At 40.9% G+C, this 19032-nt stretch overlaps 1 protein-coding gene across 2 annotated transcripts in view; it reads right to left on the reverse strand.

The window, feature by feature from the left end:
* prkcbb (protein kinase C, beta b) overlaps positions 1-14594 on the reverse strand; it is a 108042-nt gene extending 93448 nt beyond the window's left edge. For both annotated transcript variants that reach the window (XM_086288743.1, XM_086288742.1), the window contains exons 1-2: positions 14164-14594; positions 12880-12911 (exon numbers count right to left, since the gene is read on the reverse strand). In XM_086288743.1, the coding sequence (XP_086144869.1) occupies positions 12880-12911; positions 14164-14342 (211 nt within the window). In that variant the 5' untranslated portion in view covers positions 14343-14594. The remainder of the gene's footprint in view (positions 1-12879; positions 12912-14163) is intronic.
* Between the last annotated feature and the right edge of the window lie 4438 nt (positions 14595-19032).

A 19032-nucleotide genomic window follows, 5' to 3' on the forward strand; every position in this document is an offset into this window, starting at 1 on the left:
GTAGCTTGCCATCACCAGTGTGTGAATGTGTGTGTGAATGGGTGGATGACAGGTTGTGTAAAGCGCTTTGGGGTCCTTAGGGACTAGAAAAGCGCTATACAAATACAGTGTCACATGATACTGTGGTGTCACTGTATCAGAAAACTGCCCTTCCTTCCCTTCATTCATTCATATCCTAATGATATAAATAATTAATGTGATTGCTCCTTTTTCTCTTTCTGCAGTTGTTTTCACACTCGCCAAACTTTAAACTGATATTTTGAGTGCAAATAATTGGCTGAAAAAGATACAAAACACAGTAAACAAGCTTAAATATTCATATGTCCTAATAGGGCTGCTCAATTAATCGAATTTTAATCACGATTACGATCTGGGCTTTCAATGATCATTAAAAATGACTGAGCCGATTATTAGCCCCTCCCTCATTTATCCGCGACACCTTAAAGGCCTGTCCGTGAAAATATTGTCGGGCATAAACCGTCCGTGGCGCAAAAAAGGTTGGAGACCGCTGATTAAGAGGACCCGAGGGAAGCTCGGAAAGCTAAGCAGAAGTTATTTGGAGAGGAGAGTGACTGCCGTTGGTTGAAAAGAGAGGTAAAAAAAACTTCAGTGGTGTTGCACACTATTTTATATTATTTTTTAAAGTCATTATTCAATACATTGTTATTGTTAACCCTTTAAAGCCGGTCAGAGCAGCACGCTCTGTTTTGTGTAACTATTTTTAAATCCCTGTAGAACCGGAACCGTGTAAGCTAGCGCAATAATTTGTTTTGCATATGAAACTTACATCTTATGCCATCAGCTTGTCCTCGGTCACCGTTTCCTTCCACATAAATTGCATAAAAAGCGCTTGCAGGAACAAAAACATAATATTCCAGAAACACGCTTTGCCGATCCGATCAGCTGTTCGTAACACTTGGCACATTGAAACAAACGTCACCGCTAACTATCACATGTCCGCCATTTCCTGCCCGAAACCGGAAGTGATGTCATTTTCGCGGAAAATGTAGTTTTTTTTACTTGTAGGCCTTAAAAGCCTATACTGGTCATGTTTGACTTTTCTGAATAGTTTCTGGGATGCTTAGAGCTCGAATTGCACTGCTGGAAATAGTTTATTTTGATGCACCTGCTGTTTTCTTTGCAAATTTGCATCATAGGATTGCTTTTTGTTTTTCCTGCAGTATATAAAAATTGCTGTATCTCCAAAATAAAACTATGAAGACACTCAAAATAAACTTTTTTGTATTTAAAGTTTTGAGGGATAAACCTCTTAAATTTCTCCAAGTAGAAATATATGTTAAAAAACAAAAACAATTTTCAATTTTTTTGTAGTTTATTGCACTTTTTTGCAATTAATGTAGTTACTATGGACTTAATGCATACATATTATTAAAATATGGGCTATAACAGTTGTATAGCAACTTGAAATGCTCCCACAAATGGCACTACAACATGTAAAAAAATAATATAAGCTCTGGCGGACTTGGTTCTATAGTAGGTCTTAAAGGGTTAAATAAATATCGTCAAATAATCGCGATCTCAATTTCAATGAAAATAATCGTGATTATCATTTTTGCCATAATCGAGCAGCCCTATGTCCTAATATTATCCTTCTATAGCTTTTGCAGTAATACTCTTAATATTATGAAGTGTAACTGACAAACAGCATGGACTCTGAACATTACTCATCCCTTATTTTTTGTTTTAATTTTCTAATTCCAGTTCGTCTCGCACCCCTGTCAGTTTCACTTCCTCATTTTGTTTGTTTTCCTGACAGTTTTTTGTGACACCTGCTTTCAATTAGCCTGCCAGTCTCTCCTCTACCTGATGTGTAGCTCTTCCTGTTTGCCACACTGTCTTGGTCCTTCCCAGTCAAGCGCTCCAACATTTTGTTTATCTTTCTTCTTTTCCCCCATTTGACCATTGCCTACTACTTTTTTTTCCTCTGTCCTTTGCATGCTCTTTTGCTTTGCTTGTCCAGGATTTTGGACCTCATTCTCTATTTTTCCTGAGTCTTTTTTCCTGTCCTGAGTCAAAAAACAAAAACAAAAACCAAATTATATCATACTTTCCTCAGTTTTGCAACAAAACCATCATGCAGTTGCATCCCTTTTCAAAGAAAGTCTTTCAAACCCACAATAGAAGCACAGCAGCTTCTGTTCCCCAGCAGTTAGTAATCCAGGTGGGCTATCACACCTACACACCATGACTCATGTTTTAGACATTTAGCTCATCTCATCATCATCACCAATTTGCCCTGAATGCAATAGATCGAGTTCAATTCGTAGATCACCTACGCTCCAGTCAGGCAACAATGAGCGATGCAAAGGTGCCGTGACAGTGATCATGTAGGAGACAAGTGTTGGGAGAGTAAGTCGTTTAAAAAGACGAGCCAAGGACTTTGAGTTTTGTGGTGGCAGTAAATTGGGTGGAAAGACTTAGCAAACACATTTGTGTTACAGCAATAAGAGCATGCAGTTGCCTGTAAAATCATGTTCAGGTAGCACGCATGACAGAAGGATTCACTCCAAGGTGATGCTGAAGCATAACTCCAATAAAACCATTCATCCTTATGTGTTTTGTAAATCTCCACACAGGAAGAAGCTGACCTGATTGAGCATGTTTAGAAAGTCCACAATCTACATTAATAAAGGATTAATAAAGGTTCCCCTTTTCAATGTCCAAGTGCCAGTCACCACAGGACAACCTAAAGAGAGCCAATGTCCCAGTGGGTTAGAGCTACTCTGATGGCACAAGAAACCTCTATCCACTTTTAGGCATATGGTTATAATGTTCTATGCATGCTAACATTGTGCTAGCACACATTTCAGATGACGCTGATGAGCTGATTAGATTTTTGTCTGACATTTACTTATAAAACGACAACAAAAGGAAAACTACACCAGGTGACACTAAAGGAAGAACTGTGGTGCCAAAGGTCAAAGGTCACGCAGGAGGCAGGGACACCAAATTTCAGTACTTTATTAAATAAATTAAATACTGTGGAAATACTACAAATAACAGAGCTCATGTCATGCACAGCCATTCTGAGATGACGTCAAATTAGCAAAAGATTTAACTGAAAAACCATCTAACACACTAATGTTCACAAAGCTACCTCCTAATTCAAAGCAAGCTAGAAAAAACCTGATATCTACCTGGTGATTGAGTTGAATTTTTTCACATTCGGCAACCAATTGCACCTTGTGTTGACTACATGGTTGCCCCGAGCCTGAATGTATTGCTCACTCACAACATTTTTGATTGCAATGTGATTGCAACCTTTCTGCAGTCACTCTCAGAGAGCTTGTTGGAGGTTTGCAAATAATTATTGTCTAATTTCTAAATGCACATCAGTCTGAATAAGTCTTTGTCAGTGAGCACAACTCCAGGAGGCTTGACTCAACAGGCTGCCAACTGGTTGTACTGGTTATGTTCTTACAGAGCAGAAAAGTTGTTCAGCATATCGCAAAAACTGCAGTTAAAAATGAACAGTAATACTGTTAGAAATTGCAGTAATATTGTATTGTGAGTGATGTTTCATGATAACATCATATCGTGGAGTGTTCGGTGATTCCCACCTCTAGTAACCACCACAAAAGTGCTGCAATGTTTCCATGAAGCTGCTTCGTTTATTTTGCAAATCTAAAGAGGAAGGATCTAAATTTGGGTACTGTGTACACACTGTCCAGTCTCTTTTTTGTTTAAGATGTCAAACAAGACTGACCCACATGGACTGTCTGGTTTGCCCTGATATGGCTCCAAGGTGTCACCGTGGCAACGGGTGTAGAATTGCCGCAAATGTCAGCAGCAAGGACAACCAAGCCCTGAAGGAGATCGTCTGTCAATGTGTAACTGAAAGTGAGTACGAGCACACACAGACACACACTAATACAAACAAACACACTCTCAGTGATCAGAGACTTGATGTGTGAAAGTGGATCAGAGCAAAAGGAGCTAGTCCTCAGTGGCAAGTAAAATTAGACTTTGTTTCACACACGCGCACACACACAGACACGCACACCTGTGGAATAACATGTGCACTCACAGAGATACAGCAGATAGCCACCTCTGACGGGCTGATGAAAAACCACAATTTTAAGCTCAGCTTCTTGACTTTCTCTCTTATTCTGTATAAAACTGAACATGCAGTGGTACACACACATGCTGACATGAAACACACTCTCAGATATGTTCACACATTGGTAGATGCGCGCGTGCACACACACACACACGCGCACGCACATGTCGGTTCTTTAATGTGCTCAACTTTAAAACTGAGAAGAGGAAGTCATGGGAGGAAACATACTGGGTGTTACAGTGAAATGACTACGTGAGAACACTTACTACAAACATGGTCTTAGGGTGCAAAAGTTACCAAACTGCAAGTGAAAAACTGAAACTAAAAATTTCAAACAGCAAATTAAAAAGACTTTAGCCTCTGTGCATTTCCTGTGTTCAAATGTAAACATCTGAGCAGCACTACTCCTCTTAAAGTCAATAAATGTTGATATGTTTATGACAACACGCGTATAACCACTTGGTGAATTCACTTTTTCAACATGTTTTCTGTTCCTGTATTTACATTTACACCTATGTTGGACACAAACGCTTTATTCTCGGGAGTCAAAATAAATGCAGTAGTAGAATAAAATTCGATAAAATAAAATAAAAATAAAAAACAGCAGCATCTTCTCCAGTAGCAATAAGCCGAGTGAGACTTCCCACCTAAAACATATGATTCATATTATGTTGCAGTGTGCCATGGGCTTAAGCTGTTTAGGAAGCAAGCTTGTTGTGTCTGAATAACACAGGGGAATGATGGAGAAATCAATGCACTATAATGCTGCAATATTTTTGGCCCTATCAATAAGTCGACTGTGGCTCGCTTTCAGAGCTATACCCACTACAGAGGCATGGCACAAGAGCCCGCACAATAGTGTTATATAACAGGAAACTCTTGAAAATGGTACGCGTCTTTTACGCTCGATCACTTCATTCCACTATCTCGACAAAAACACCTCGGCCTCTGTCACTTTTTAAACCTTACCTTTATTCTGCTGATTTCCACCGTTCTCCCTTCACACTCCCACGCGTTCAGCCCTCCCTCCTCTTCCAACCCCTTTTCACCACTTCCCCCCTCCATCCATCCACCTATCCATCCATCCTATTTGTTGGTACTCTCAGTGGAACACTTTTGCTATTTATAAAAGCATCAAAGCCCACAGCTTCCAGCACACAGCCACTTGAGAGAAGAAGGGGAGATAGAGAAAGAGGTGGGGGGTAGAGAGGGAGGACTAGTAGACACAAGGAGCAACACGGGCAAAGAAGGACCACGGAAAGCTAGAGATATGTGTAAGTAGGGGAGGAATAAAAATGAATGCACAGGATGTGAGTTAGAGAGGAAAGACCTGTAGGTGAAAAGAAAATGTTGGCGTCTACAGGGCTTAACGGAGGAAAAAACAGCACACTGGATTACAGATGTTCTTAACCACTTTCGTTCATGCAGGATCTCAGTGATCTCACCATCAACGCGACGCGTGCTCATCCGTGTCCGTGCATGAAAACCCAGTGTTTTTATATGTGCGCGTGTGTGCATATGTGTGTGTCTGTGTGTAGGAGGCAGGTTGCAGATCCCGAGACCTCCCACCCACACAGGTTGGAGTTGCAGAAGCACCTGAGCTGCATTCGCCATAGCCGACAGACACTGGTGTTTGCAAATATTCACTAAGTCATTTGAACCTGAACAGACTCATGAAAAGCCAGAAGACGTATTATGTGATTCCAGAAGAACTGCGGGCACCGTGCCCAACAACAGCTTTATGGTAGATGGTGAAAGCCAGAGACCACTCGGTTAAACTCGCGCACAAAAGACGGCATGAGTCAAAGGGAAGCTTGAATAGAGCCCTTGAATGGTGCTTTTTATATACATTTTTTTCCCCGTTTGAAAAGCGCTAATAGCTGCAGCAAACAACACCTTTATGGGCTTGTTTTAAGTGCAATCTACACTCTGTGCCTACACCATTTCATCTTCCCTCTCTCTCTCACCTCTTTTCTACCTCTTCTTCCCTGTCCATTATCTTCTCTGCCTGGCAAAAAATATCTCCCACCTATCTGCTGGAGTGTCATTCCAGCATACCTTTTTCTCTCATTTTCAACCATTTGCGCTGGTTTAATTTATTCCACTTTTTTTTTTAGAGTAGATTAGTGCAGAACCAGACCATTTTACCTCTTTGCAGTTCTCTTTATTCAGAGCAGATTCTTTCAAATCAAACGCACACAAAAAACCTCACTTTTGACTTAATGATATCATCAGCAACACAAATAGCACAGCAGTGTGTGTATCCAGGCGTCACACTGCAAAATGATTACATACGGGACGCTAAATATAAACATTAAATAAATTATGCAGAACTTGGTGTGCGTCTCCTCTATATCTGTGCTAATTTATCCTTCCTCTATCTTTATAAATTCCTCTTTCTTTTGGCCTTAGCTTCATGTCTTCAAGTGAGTACGGTATATTCTTGATAGGTTTCATTATTACAAAAACTGAAGGATAACTAAATATTTCATACTTTTCCCCCCCTGCAAACACACAGTCCTCCTCTTCCTACGCCCTTCCCACTCACTGTCTCCCCCTTTCCTGACTCCTTCTCTTCCCTCTATGAATTCCACCCCCACTTCTTCATTATGCCTTTCTTTGCTTCTGCCTCCACCCTTCTCATCTCATCATGCTTATCTTCCATCCTTTCAGCCGTTTTCTCTGTTCTCCATCTAATTCTCTGTCTTTCCCTCCTTATTCCCCTAGTTGCAATGTTTACCACACTTCCTGCCACTCACTGTCCCTTCCACCCCTCTCGAGCTCTCCAAAGGGATAATTTGTCCATTAAGTCTGTGAGGAAACAGTGGAAGATACTCAACAGCCTGTTACAAACTGAAACCCTACTCATTATTAACATGCTCATTTAGGAACACGTGTAGACACACACACACACACAAGCAGAAACCAATCACGTGGAAGCATTAGCACAGGCACAGTTTTGCACAAGCAGCCATTAAGGAAATAAGTGCTCACCAGCTTATTAAATGGAACACGAGGCACGTGCATGCACACTCACTCCCGACTCAAAGAAGTAGGGAATACGCTCAAAAATCGCACAAACGTGGAAGCGCGCTTCTTAGAAATACCACATTGCATAACACAAGCTGCTGCTGCCCTTTGAATCCCACAGTCTCTCTAGTGTATGGACAACAAAACGGCAGAATCCCACTGAGGCATTACAGTTTATTGTTTACAGCAGCAACACTACCGAGGCAGTCAGCTGCTCCAACCCGCAACACTTGATACCGAGACGCACAAAATGCAAAACAGAACCAGCCTCTTTATTCATGTGTGCAGTAATATTAGCTGCAATTCCAACAGATGGGAGTGCCTTGGTGTTTAATTCTTTATTAATAGTCATAGTAAAAAAGCAAAAAACAAACAAACAAGAATTAAAAAATACTGTACGCTCTATTTGTCTCATCAGCCTGTGTCTGTTACTACAAGTCTGTTTATAATCGATTCACCCTGACTCTACCTTCATGATGACAAACTCAAAATCTCTGGGGCTTGGACTGCTGTTGGACAAAACGTGGAATTGGGCTTAATTGGATTTAACTTAAATTTAGGCTCTGGGAAATTTGGATATTCGTCTACATTTGCCGAGAGCTGATAGACAACAATGAGGGGCCAGGGCACAGTCACCAGCTTGAGCTGACTGAGCATAACCACAGTAATGTGGTTTGTGAACTTCCACCATGAACCCTCCGCTCTGGCAATTTGGCTACTGCTGTCTTGTTTTTTGTTTTGTTGGCCTGACAAGCAAGAGGTTGATGTCACTGAGAAACTGAGGGTAACAAGCCAGCGGCTTGTCAATCACAAGGTAATCCTGCCCTAAAGCAAAGCCTGCTGTATTGAGCTCTTTGATTTACAAGATGAACACTATGCTGTGTTAAATAAGATTTAAGACGGGCAATTTATATCATAAGCACATAAGGAGAGTGTGTACAAAGGCAATAAATTAGGTGAGAATTTAAGGTTATTTTCCAATAATCGTACATAACGTACATCTTTTTGCAGCTATGGCAGTCGCCCTCTGCTGACCATTAAGTCATATAAATAAGTTTTATTTAATTTATTAATAGAAATTAATTAATAAGACCACAGGTTTAAGGCATGTTTGCATTGGATTCACTTGTCAGACAAGAGTCCTGGACTGTGAAGCAGGATGTCGGCTAAATGAGGTACCTGGACGTCCCAACAGACACTAACGTTCACCATCTGAGGATGAAATTTAAATCACTCAGACCTGAGCGAACTTTAGCAGACAGGTTTAGGTGAAAGTAGGGGTTACTGTAGCTCAGGAGGTAGAGCAGGTCATCTGCTAAACGCAAGGTTGGTGGTTCGATCCCTGCAAGCCAAATATCCTTGGGCAACCCGAGTTGCCCCAGCTCTCTAATGCATCCGATGCCTCCATAGGAAAGCACTGAGAAGCTTAAACAAGAAGAAAGCACTTGTGTGAATGGGTGAATGTGGCTTCGGTAGAGGTATCAGTCCTGTCTTCCAGGTAAGAGATCAGCATACACAAAACTACCACCTACTGACTAATCTGCTCTATGGAAAATAACTTCAGCATTCCCAGAAGAGGACAGTAGCTTACAGAGAGTATTTGAACTCTTTTGGGTTTTCCTGATAAGCCATTACCATAACTGAGAGATTAAATAACTTCCAAACCATTTCATGCTTATGTAGTTATAAAGTGACATAAAACAGAGAAAAACAAACCTTTGCACTTGCTGACCTTAAATAAAATATGCAACTCATTTTGTCTACTTCTCATTTTAATTTTTTAAATATGTTCTTTACTTCCCCTTTGGCTGCCTGCACAGCTCTTTTTCGGTTCTTTGTCCGCAGCTGCATTTAGAGCAGGGTGTCAAACTGGACGGCTTTGAAAAATGAGAAGGAGGGGCAACAACTTGGAACTTTTAACTGTATTTTTATGAACTTTATAATTTTTTCCTGCTGATAAAGACTTCACCACTGTCATTCATACTATAATAAAGTAATTAAGTAATAGTTAAACAATTAAATGACAGAAAGGTTCCTTTGTTTCCAATATTTACTATACAAATGTCTTTTGTTTATTTCACAAAGGATATGCTGTTTCATAGTACAGGCCCCTGGAGAGTGTGAATATCTTATATGCAGTCTATGGTTTCAGAGCCTCCCAGTGGTATTTAACTATGTTCAGTGCATTTACTCAGTGTTACTGGGGATTCATCTGTGGTAAATCCACACCGTAGGTAGGTTATAACCTGCAAGCCCTCTGAAATCCTACCTGGGGATTTATGCTTCAGCAGGAAAGCTACATTGCAACCTCAAACCCCTCTGTAACCTACGATGTAACCTGACATACTCCTGTGCATTTCTGGCTACTTTTACACCACAGTTTTTGAATTTATGAGTTATAACAATCATAGGATTAATATAAGGGCTCATAAATATCAAGAAATTCCTGGAAAGAGATTGCTAAAACTATCAGAATGGATGTGAGGTACGAGGACAAAAAGTCCCAGCATTTTATTTTGTATCATAGCTGGCACCACCAGGACACAACCACATGGTTGGTAACACGTAATGCACCAGCGCAAGCACAAGTAGGTCATGCTGTAGGCCCAAGAAAATTCACAGCATAAGTCTAAATCAGCCGTCACACTCACCGACAACAAACATGTCACAACTATCATCACAACAAAGCACAGCTGAGACTGGCACTGGCACTGCACTCACAACCAGTGCTACCAGTCCAGTAACTACGTGGTGCTGTATTACGATGCTGACTGAGATTAAATATAAACATTATTTGGGAAATAATGCAAATCTTATTGAATTGTCATTCAAATGCAGTTCTCAAAAAAAGAGAGTCGAGAATTTTTTAGGGAGCTTTGTGCTAACACTGGTGGTAGTTTCAGTTCCAATTGATGTTGTTAACGATAGCTTTCCCTAACCAGTCGCTTCTGATAATGTGTTAACAACAAACAACAGCTAAATGCCGAAAAGCACTTAAAGTTATCTTTGCTAATGGGGGGAGAGAAGTGATAGTGATGCATATCATTTCTCTCCCCCCAACTAACATCCAAACATCTGATCATTTGTGACGCAGACTCTATACCACATCCTTCGTTATCATAAATACCACCGCAAGCTGCTGCCTGCTGTTCTTTAAAACCAGCTACACTCTCTATTCTCATTCTTTGATTGTCATCTGACCATCTGCTTTGCAGCAATAAACAGGCATATATAATATCTGCAAACCCTCCATATCATATGGAGATAAATGTTCAAGGGTCAGACAGTCTGTGAGACGAGAATCACGAGGTGAGGAACAGGTGAACAAAGGAGTCGAGAGGAGAAAAAGAAAATCACAGCGATCAATCATAAAAATGGAAGCAGGAGATCGATTCATACACACCGTGTAGACCGGGAATGTCAAACTCCTTTTATAAAGCCCGCTTTGTTCTTATGTGGGCCGCACCAGTGAAACTCCAGTGTCAGTGTGAGATGTTTAATTACGCCTTTAATCAGTGAGATATTTAATATAAGACAAAGAATTTCAACAGGTAAAGTAAAGAAATGCTGGTGTTGCAAATGAAATAAATGTGTCAGCATGACTCTTTGAGCTTAATTTGTAAGGAGCAATGTGTAAAATCACAGAAATCCATAATTTAATTACTTTTCATGGGTCTGTGTAGGTTTTCAGTCATCCAGGTCATAATAATTTGAGGATTCCTTTCTTTCCAAGCTCCTTAGAATATTTTCATGGGCAGGAAAAATCCAAAATTTATGCCCTCTTTCACATTTTCCAAACCCAACCTGTGGGCTTTATTGGGGTCTTTGCTGGGCCAATTCTGGGTCCTTATAACTAACTTGTCCACTGTGGTCTATAGTGATTTATCTTTGAGAGCCATAAAAACCATTTCTCTAAAAAAAAAACGTGTAGTCACTGTGACTGGTATACTTGTCTTCATTCACATGAGCTCTCTCCTTCTGAATCTTCTAAAACTGCATGTTTTTGCGCGTCTGTCAAAGAAGCACGACCACGCAAGGCCAAGACGCAACCTAAACACTGATCCCTTACCTCACTGCCAGTGAGCGGATGTGTTTCATGCGTGTATGAGTGCGTGTGACCTTGCGGAGGAATTCCCTTTCTCCCCGAGCTCTAAGGAAGTGATACCCTGTTCCAGACGGACAAAAGGGTCAGAGAGCAACTCAGGACACACAAAAACACCCACACACTTTTCCAAGGAGGAAAGTGCAAACTAACGATGAGTTCTCACTCACAACAACACGCATCCATGATATTTTCCATTAGATAAATCTTTTCCTTTTATAATCATCCATTTAGCCACTAATCTCCTCCCAGCTCTGGTATCAGGACACACAGGTGTTTGCAGCACACACACTCCTTCCTCTCCAGAGGCGTTTAGGGGCTCCTGCAGTGCAACATTTCTTCCAACAAGCAGCACGGATGATATTGACCCGTTACATACACACATGGGACAATTACCAGATAACCTGCTGCTATGCTAAAGCACACCTCTTCCATCCCACAGCATATAGAGGGCTGCGTCTGAATGTTTCACTGTTGCTAGGAGACGTGAAAATCCTTGAGCATCCAGTTGGCAGTTAATACAGTGGAAAAAAAAAACAAAACACAGACTTCAAACAAATTGAAAAATATAAATGCCAAAAAAGCACCTCCACATTTTTGCCACGTTCCTGTGGTCGTTTATATCATTTCCTGTGGCAAAGGCTGCAAACTCGGACACAGAGTCTGTCCACAGTACACTAGGAGACGACGGACAAAGTGAGGATGACGGACAAAACTGGCAGGGAGGGATGAGAGAGGAAAGAAAAGTGCCTTTTTTTTTTGCATATAATTCAAATGTCAACCTCAACATAGAAGGTCGTAAATAAGGCCAATTCATTACTCTCTTGCTTTGAGGAGGGTTTTTTTTCCAGTGTGACAAGTCAAATGGCACAAAATTACATACTTTTTCTGATGCAGACATACGACAAAACGTGACAAAAGGTTGTTTTTTTTCTGGTGAGAGTCTGCAAGGACATATTTCATGAGTCTAGATCACCTTCCTGCTGTCTACATATCTTTTCCCCACTGAAATAAAGAAGCAGAAACACAGTTCTAGGTTATTCTATTTAAAAGAGAAGCCAAGTCTGCAGCTTTGTTTACACAGAAAATTGGACATTTTCAACAAAGATGACATACTTTAAAATGTCAAAATTATCTTTGCCCGCTTATTCTGTTCATCAGATTTTATTTTTACTCCCAAAGGGTCGAGGTGTTATTCTTTGCTCTCATGAAATCCCAACATACTAGGACTTTAGACTGCTGTGCCTTTGATTAGCTGCACACCAGGGAGGCTGGCCGGCCTGTTGAGCTAGTTTTTACCTGACAAATGAGCTTTGGAAATGGTGCAAAAAATATAATGCACTGTACCACTTATATCTTTACCAAGTTCCTATTTTCTTTTGGGGTTTTTTTTGTTGTTGTTGTTTCAATGAAAAACTGCTGTTACTTTCTTCAGTGGACGTTTCCTTCACAAACAAGAGCTTGGGATTTTCTCTTACTCTAGGAAAGGAAAATGAAAACCCAGGAGAAAAGGGTAGATGGAAAAAAGGGAGCTTGTAAGATGAGACAGGCAGAAATAAGAAAAAGGTAAAGTTGAACAGAAGAGAGGAAGGGGTGACAAAGTTTTCAATTCAGATTCAGTAGATCGGTGACAAATAATGTGTGCGTGTGTATTTAATTGTCCTACCTTGACACTGAAATCCCTGCTTCCCAAAACCCCTGTGAAGAGAACAAGCACACAGAGAAGTTAAAATGTGCATCCGCACACACACAGAAAAGGAAAAAAACTGAACAGAAACTGAAACCTAATCGCTTAACCTTAAGATATCTCCATGGAAGCAAACGTTTAAAATGATGTTTCTGCCCAAAATAGCACACACACAACCACACACATGCACACACATACAGCAGTGAGGTTTGCAAGCACAGAGGTCGTTTAATTATCATGTAAACAGTTTGCTGGGCAGGTACTGAGGTTACATGCTGACACTGACAAACACCACACCTAGTCAGTGGTATGTGAAACGCTGAGATTCCCACAGGTGGACACACACATGCATAAACACACAAACACACACCCAGGCCAGCTGATTTTCATACAGTGACTAGAAATAGATAATCTCTCAGGGCCTGAAATCACTTGGTGCTCCCATTGTTCTTTTATCATTGTGCTTATTGACCTAGATAGATAGATAGATAGATAGATAGATAGATAGATAGATAGATCGATCATCATCTGGCCATTGACAAATTTAAAACGCTTTAGGGAACAGATAATAAATAGCCCTGGAGTATGGGGCTCACGGTCTAGTAAACCCCGGGGGGGCTGCAGGGTGACCTGTCTGCACAGGTGACTGACAGAAGAAACTGCAGGCGGAAGAGAAGGAGTGGGAGGAGGCGGAAGGCTGGACTTGTGTCAGGGCAACACTTTCTTGTTACCACTCAGGTTATCCGTGCTGGCAGCGCTTCATTCCTTCCTCTTTTTTCTTTTCCTGCTTTCTTTTCTCTCAGTTCCTCTGCCTACTTAATAGCATCAAACAGTGGTCTGCAGCTATTCTTTTTATATAAAAAAAAAACTTTAGAGCTACCCACATATATTTCTCTAGCGTCCTTTCTGCCCTACCTAACGCATATAGTATCTACAAGTACAAAAATAAGACGGAAATCGGTCTTTATTTTTGCGAAAACTAAATCAAGTCCACCTCCCACTTCTTCTTCCTTTAAAAAAAACAGCATACATCATGATACCGATTCTTCTGTCCCTACTTTATTTATCCCTACCTTTTATTCCTTCTTTTGCACCACTCACTTAGCCTATATAAATAAAAAGTGCCTTATCTGTACACAGTAAATGGATTTACCGTCTTCTTTAACAGCACCAACACAAGCAGTGACTTAAGTTAAATACTTTTTCTTTTTAAAAAAATAAATAAATATGAACTCTAGGTCCATCCCTGTTCCAGCTCCTCACCAGATGAAGTCGGTGCAGTGGCTGCAGAAGGTGGGCTGCTTGAAGAAGCGCGCGATGAATTTGTGGTCCTTCACCTCGTGCACGTTCTTCTGCCGGAGAGCTCCCTGGCGCGCGAAGCCCCGCATAGGCTCGCGGGGTCCGTCCTCCCCATCACTGTTGGCCGCCGCCGAGTCTGCCATTCTCCCGGTGTTTTCAAGCAGCTGCCTTAATGGTTGTTGGAAATGAACTACCTCAAGTTGCAGGTGCCAGAAACAGACGCTCTCTGGAGAGGCGGAAAGTCTTTCTTTCGTGGGTTGTTCCGAGAGGAGGTGTTGTCGGCGGTGCTGGGACCAGCTTATGGATAGTTTTCGGTAGTTTGGTTATTTTTTTCCTTCTCTGATTAAGTTGTCTTGTCCTCCGGTTGAGCAGACGGCTGCCGCTACACTGCCTCCCCTCTGCTTCCTCCTTTTTTCTTCAAAGCGCTCTGACAGCAGAGAGAGCGAGCGAGCGAGAGAGGGAGAGGGACGTCAACTATTAACATTATCTCATTTGCTGTGGCAGCTCCAATAGAAGCAGCGCGCTTTAACTAATCTGAAATAGAAATGGTGTTCAATTTAGTTAAGTTCACCTCTGTTTATATAGGCACTTATACTGTAAGATAAACACCCGACAATAATGCAAAGAAAACACATTTGGCGACAGTGGGAAGGAAAAACTCCCTTTTGAAGGGAAGACGATTCTGTTATAAGGGTGGGCAGTCATGTGCAAAAGACCAAAGACAGGCTGTGGATAATAATAGCAAGATTTTAACTGCAGATAGTGAGGAAGTGAAGAAGAAACACTAAGAGTGTTTTCACGCCTGCAGTGCTCAGTTTGTTTAAATAAAACTCTGGTTAGTACAGGCGTGAACACAGTAATTGGCGTGGACCAAAACAACCCCAGGCTAGCAACTAGCTATGAAATGAATGTAAATTATCTGTGGCCTCTTATAGTCCTGAACATAGAACCTGCTTCCTCTACGTTTGCTGCTCCCGCCCCAGACACATCTGGCCAGTAAGTGGATTTTGGTTTACTTGGACCTTACTTGGATTCCTCTGTGTGAAAAAACAAACAAACAAACACAGGGAATAGCTACACGTTTACAAACCCATCAACTGATTTGGATCAGAGTGAATTAACTATAGGTGTAAAAATTCACTTAGTGCATCATGAGACTCCCACACCAACCCAAGCCTATTGCAGCATAGCATTAAAATAAAGTTTACTTACATGTATATAGCATGTAAGTATATAGCACTTTTCTAGACCAGAAGCTGTCACAAAGTGCTTTACAAAGGTATTAAAAACCTAGTGAAATAAACACAAAATCAAAACAACACAAAACCCTGAAGCATTACACAAATGCCTGTCTGAACAGATGTGTTTGCAGGTGTTTTTTTAAAAGGAGAGAGAGAGGTAAGCTGTTCCAAGCAAAGTAAGAATCAAGGTTTTAAACTGATATCTAAATTTTTAACAATGGGGTCATGTGAGAGCATTTATGAGTGTGAGTTAGAAGCCTTGCAGCAGCATTCTGGACTGACTGGAGGCGATTCATAGACGCTTTACAGACAAGAAAATAGAGCATGACAATAATCTAAAGGAATCAAGATTTTTGAGACAACAGTCCTGGTTTTAGCAGTATAACTATGGGAGAATTCAGAGTCAGCTAATCCAGCCACCACTACAAACCTTATTAAAAAGCAAAGTTTTAAGTCTAATCTTAAAAGTAGAGACTGTCTGTCTCCAAAATCCAAACTGGAAAATGAACCACAGAAGAGGGGCCTGAAAGCTGGAGGCTCTGCCCCCCGAAAGAAAATTATAGCCCTTCCTCACTGGTACCTACTCGGCTCGGCCAGTTTCAAAAATGGCAGTTTGGCTTTCGTGAAGGAGCTGCTCTCGTGGCTCATCGGGTGATGCCACTGACTATCCAATTGGTGGCATGCAGTCTGTTGATGTCACAGTTTCAGATTGACTCAGATCATTTGAAATCATGGCCGAGTAGGTACTAAAAAAGTACCTGGTACCAGGGACCACCACCTAATGGAAAACTCTAAAAACACAACATCGAGTCAAGCCAACGAAGTAGGTACTAGTGGAAAAGGGCTATTAGTGAGTGAGGGATATGGATATGGATTAGTCCTCTGACCTAGCTGTAAAGTCATACTGTGACAGTTATTTCCTGGGAAAAAACAACTAAAAACACTGTTAATAGTTTAGCATCAATAACTACAGAAACAAAAGGAGAAAACACCTGACTTGTCAATTAGCCTCACTTCACTGTGTCATCAGAAATGGGACTTTTCAAAATGTATCCACCCATGAACACATGAAGTCTACTGGCTCTGTTTCCCCCCCAGCGTTTGTTATAGTGTACAGTATGTGGGATTCTCTGAAAATGCCAGATAATGTCACAAAAACAGGATAGACAAATTAAGTGGTCGCCTTAAATTTAAAGTGTGCAGTGGGAAAGTCTCTCAGTTTTTTCCCCCAAAGTAGAGAGATAATAGGCTAGTAAATTATTAATCTGAGAACCTATTTAAGCACAAAGTCACAAAATAAGCATTGTGGGTTTTGTCCTCCCATCACTTCAGAGGAAGCTCTCTGCAGCTGGCACAGACAGCAGCAACAAAAACAGTAATCAGCAACCCTCCTAATGTTCCTACATGTCAACAAGTTTTAAAATGCTTAAAATATTGTTAAAAGTAATTTATTGGAGACTGCTTTCAATCTTACATCCAGTAAATGGAGCAGTCCCGATAATTGTGATGTTTTACAAAGGCTTAAACAATGTGATGAATGATGTATTTACACTAACCATATCATTAGTTACACTTTTCCACTGGTTGGACCCCCCTTTGCCTTCAATTCTTAGTGGCACAGATTAAACAAGGTGCTGAAACACTCCTCAGAGATTTTGGTTCATATTGACGTGATAGCATCGCACAGTTGCTGCAGTTTTGTCAACTGCACATTCCATGATATGAATCTTCTTTTCCACCACATCCCAGGAATGATCTACTGGAAACCATGGAGGCCATTTGACTACAGTGAACTCATTGTCATGTTTAAGAAATCAGTTTCAGATGCCTTTGTGACATATCCTGCTGGAAGAAGGTCATAAAGAGAGGGATATGATCAGCAACAATGCTTAATGTTGCTGTCATATGAATAACTGGTTAGATATTTGCATTAAAAAAACAGCTGAACAGATGTACTCTAAAGGGGAATGTGAGTGCATATGTCTTATGGCATACATACAAAAAACACCCCCAAAATTTAAGTAAAAACGAGTTTATTCAAGCGGTGGAAGATGGAAAAGAAAGATTTTAACAGCTTGAACATTCCCTTGTCAAGAGTCATCAAACAAACAACACGGTCAAGGACGTAAAGTTTGAAAAACACAATTTCAAATGTGCAGTGGCCTATTGATTGTACACATGCAGAAATGACACCTTTCTCCTATCTCAGTTCCATTTTAACCTTGAGTTATATTTGGTTCAGGTTATGTAAGGCTAGCATGTGATAAAACTGGGAAAAATGTCATCTCCATCACCAATATCACACACAGCCATCTGTAAACACAAGGAACGATACTCAATATTTGAAACTGAAGTGTTCATTTCCAAAAGGAGATTTGAACATTTGGGGATGAAAAAAACACACAGAATCTCTCCTCTTAGAGTTTGAGTTCTGGCATTGAAACCAAGCACAGTTGTTGAGTAGTGACTCATCTTAAGACTTTTGCTTTCAAAGGGATTTTGAAGGATCATCATCTGCGACTGTTGGATGAATTTCATGCTAAAAAGTTTTCCAAGATACAGTCAAGGTATTTTTGGAATGAAACCCATCAATTACATGACTTTCTGAGTCATTTCACCAGCCAGTGTGATGCTTCACAGAAAGAGGCAAGAAACTACAAACCACCTGCATCGCTCAACTGTCGAAGGATGAATTTACATTTACAAAAAGCAAGCACGTTAAACTTCTACATATAACTACATATTCTGCATTTACACACAGCCAAGAAACTGAAAAATCCATAAAGAACTGTTATAGTAGTAGCATTAAAGGCATGGATCTCATTCCAGGACAGGGATCTACCCCAAATAGCCCATGCTGTCCACATCATGCTGCACTCACCTCTTATTCTAACAAGCACACCTAAGTGCCTCATCCCAGCCCATATTTTCCAAAACATCTTTGCTCCAATGGTCTAAAACTCAAATGAGTTCTCCCACACATGCACATGCACACACATGCAGTCAGCTGGCTAAAATGACCTAGATGTGATTGATTCAGCTGCAGGACAGATAACAGTGTGCAATCCATTCAGGTCTCATCATTTGGAAGATTGCTGTAGATTTAGCTGGCAGCTGAAATGAAGCTTTTCTTTTTTGTTAACCTTTTTGCCCCCCGCCACCAGACTTTCTTAGTCATACACCTTCTGACATTAGAAGCACACCTGCCTGCGCTTTTGCATAATTGTTCTCCTCAGCAGCTGGCAGACTGTAAAAAATAATGACAGCTTAATTTGCTATGATGCCAGGCATCAAGTGACATGAGCATAACCTGTGAGTAGGTCTAACTGAATTGGTCTATTGTGTCGCATGTGTACACTGGAAGTGATTCACTTTACATGAAAGCCACCGGCCTCTTTCACTTTTATCAATGCAGGATGGGGGCTAGAGACAGCGAAAAGGCAAGCCTGAAATCAGCTGCATTTTTGTCTTTCAAGGCAACCAGTTGGCAAAAATCTCCTTGTGATTAAAGGTTGTGACTCAAAACCACACCCAACACTGCCCAACTTTTACGCTGAAGCTGAACAATTTTCCATATTCGGGTTCACATCAC

This window comes from Aulonocara sp. 'chitande type north' Nkhata Bay, linkage group LG4, assembly GCF_057382095.1.
Source record: "Aulonocara sp. 'chitande type north' Nkhata Bay isolate Kocher_YH1m ecotype deep benthic linkage group LG4, A_spYH_male_GT1.1, whole genome shotgun sequence".
Lineage (NCBI taxonomy): Eukaryota > Metazoa > Chordata > Actinopteri > Cichliformes > Cichlidae > Aulonocara > Aulonocara sp. 'chitande type north' Nkhata Bay.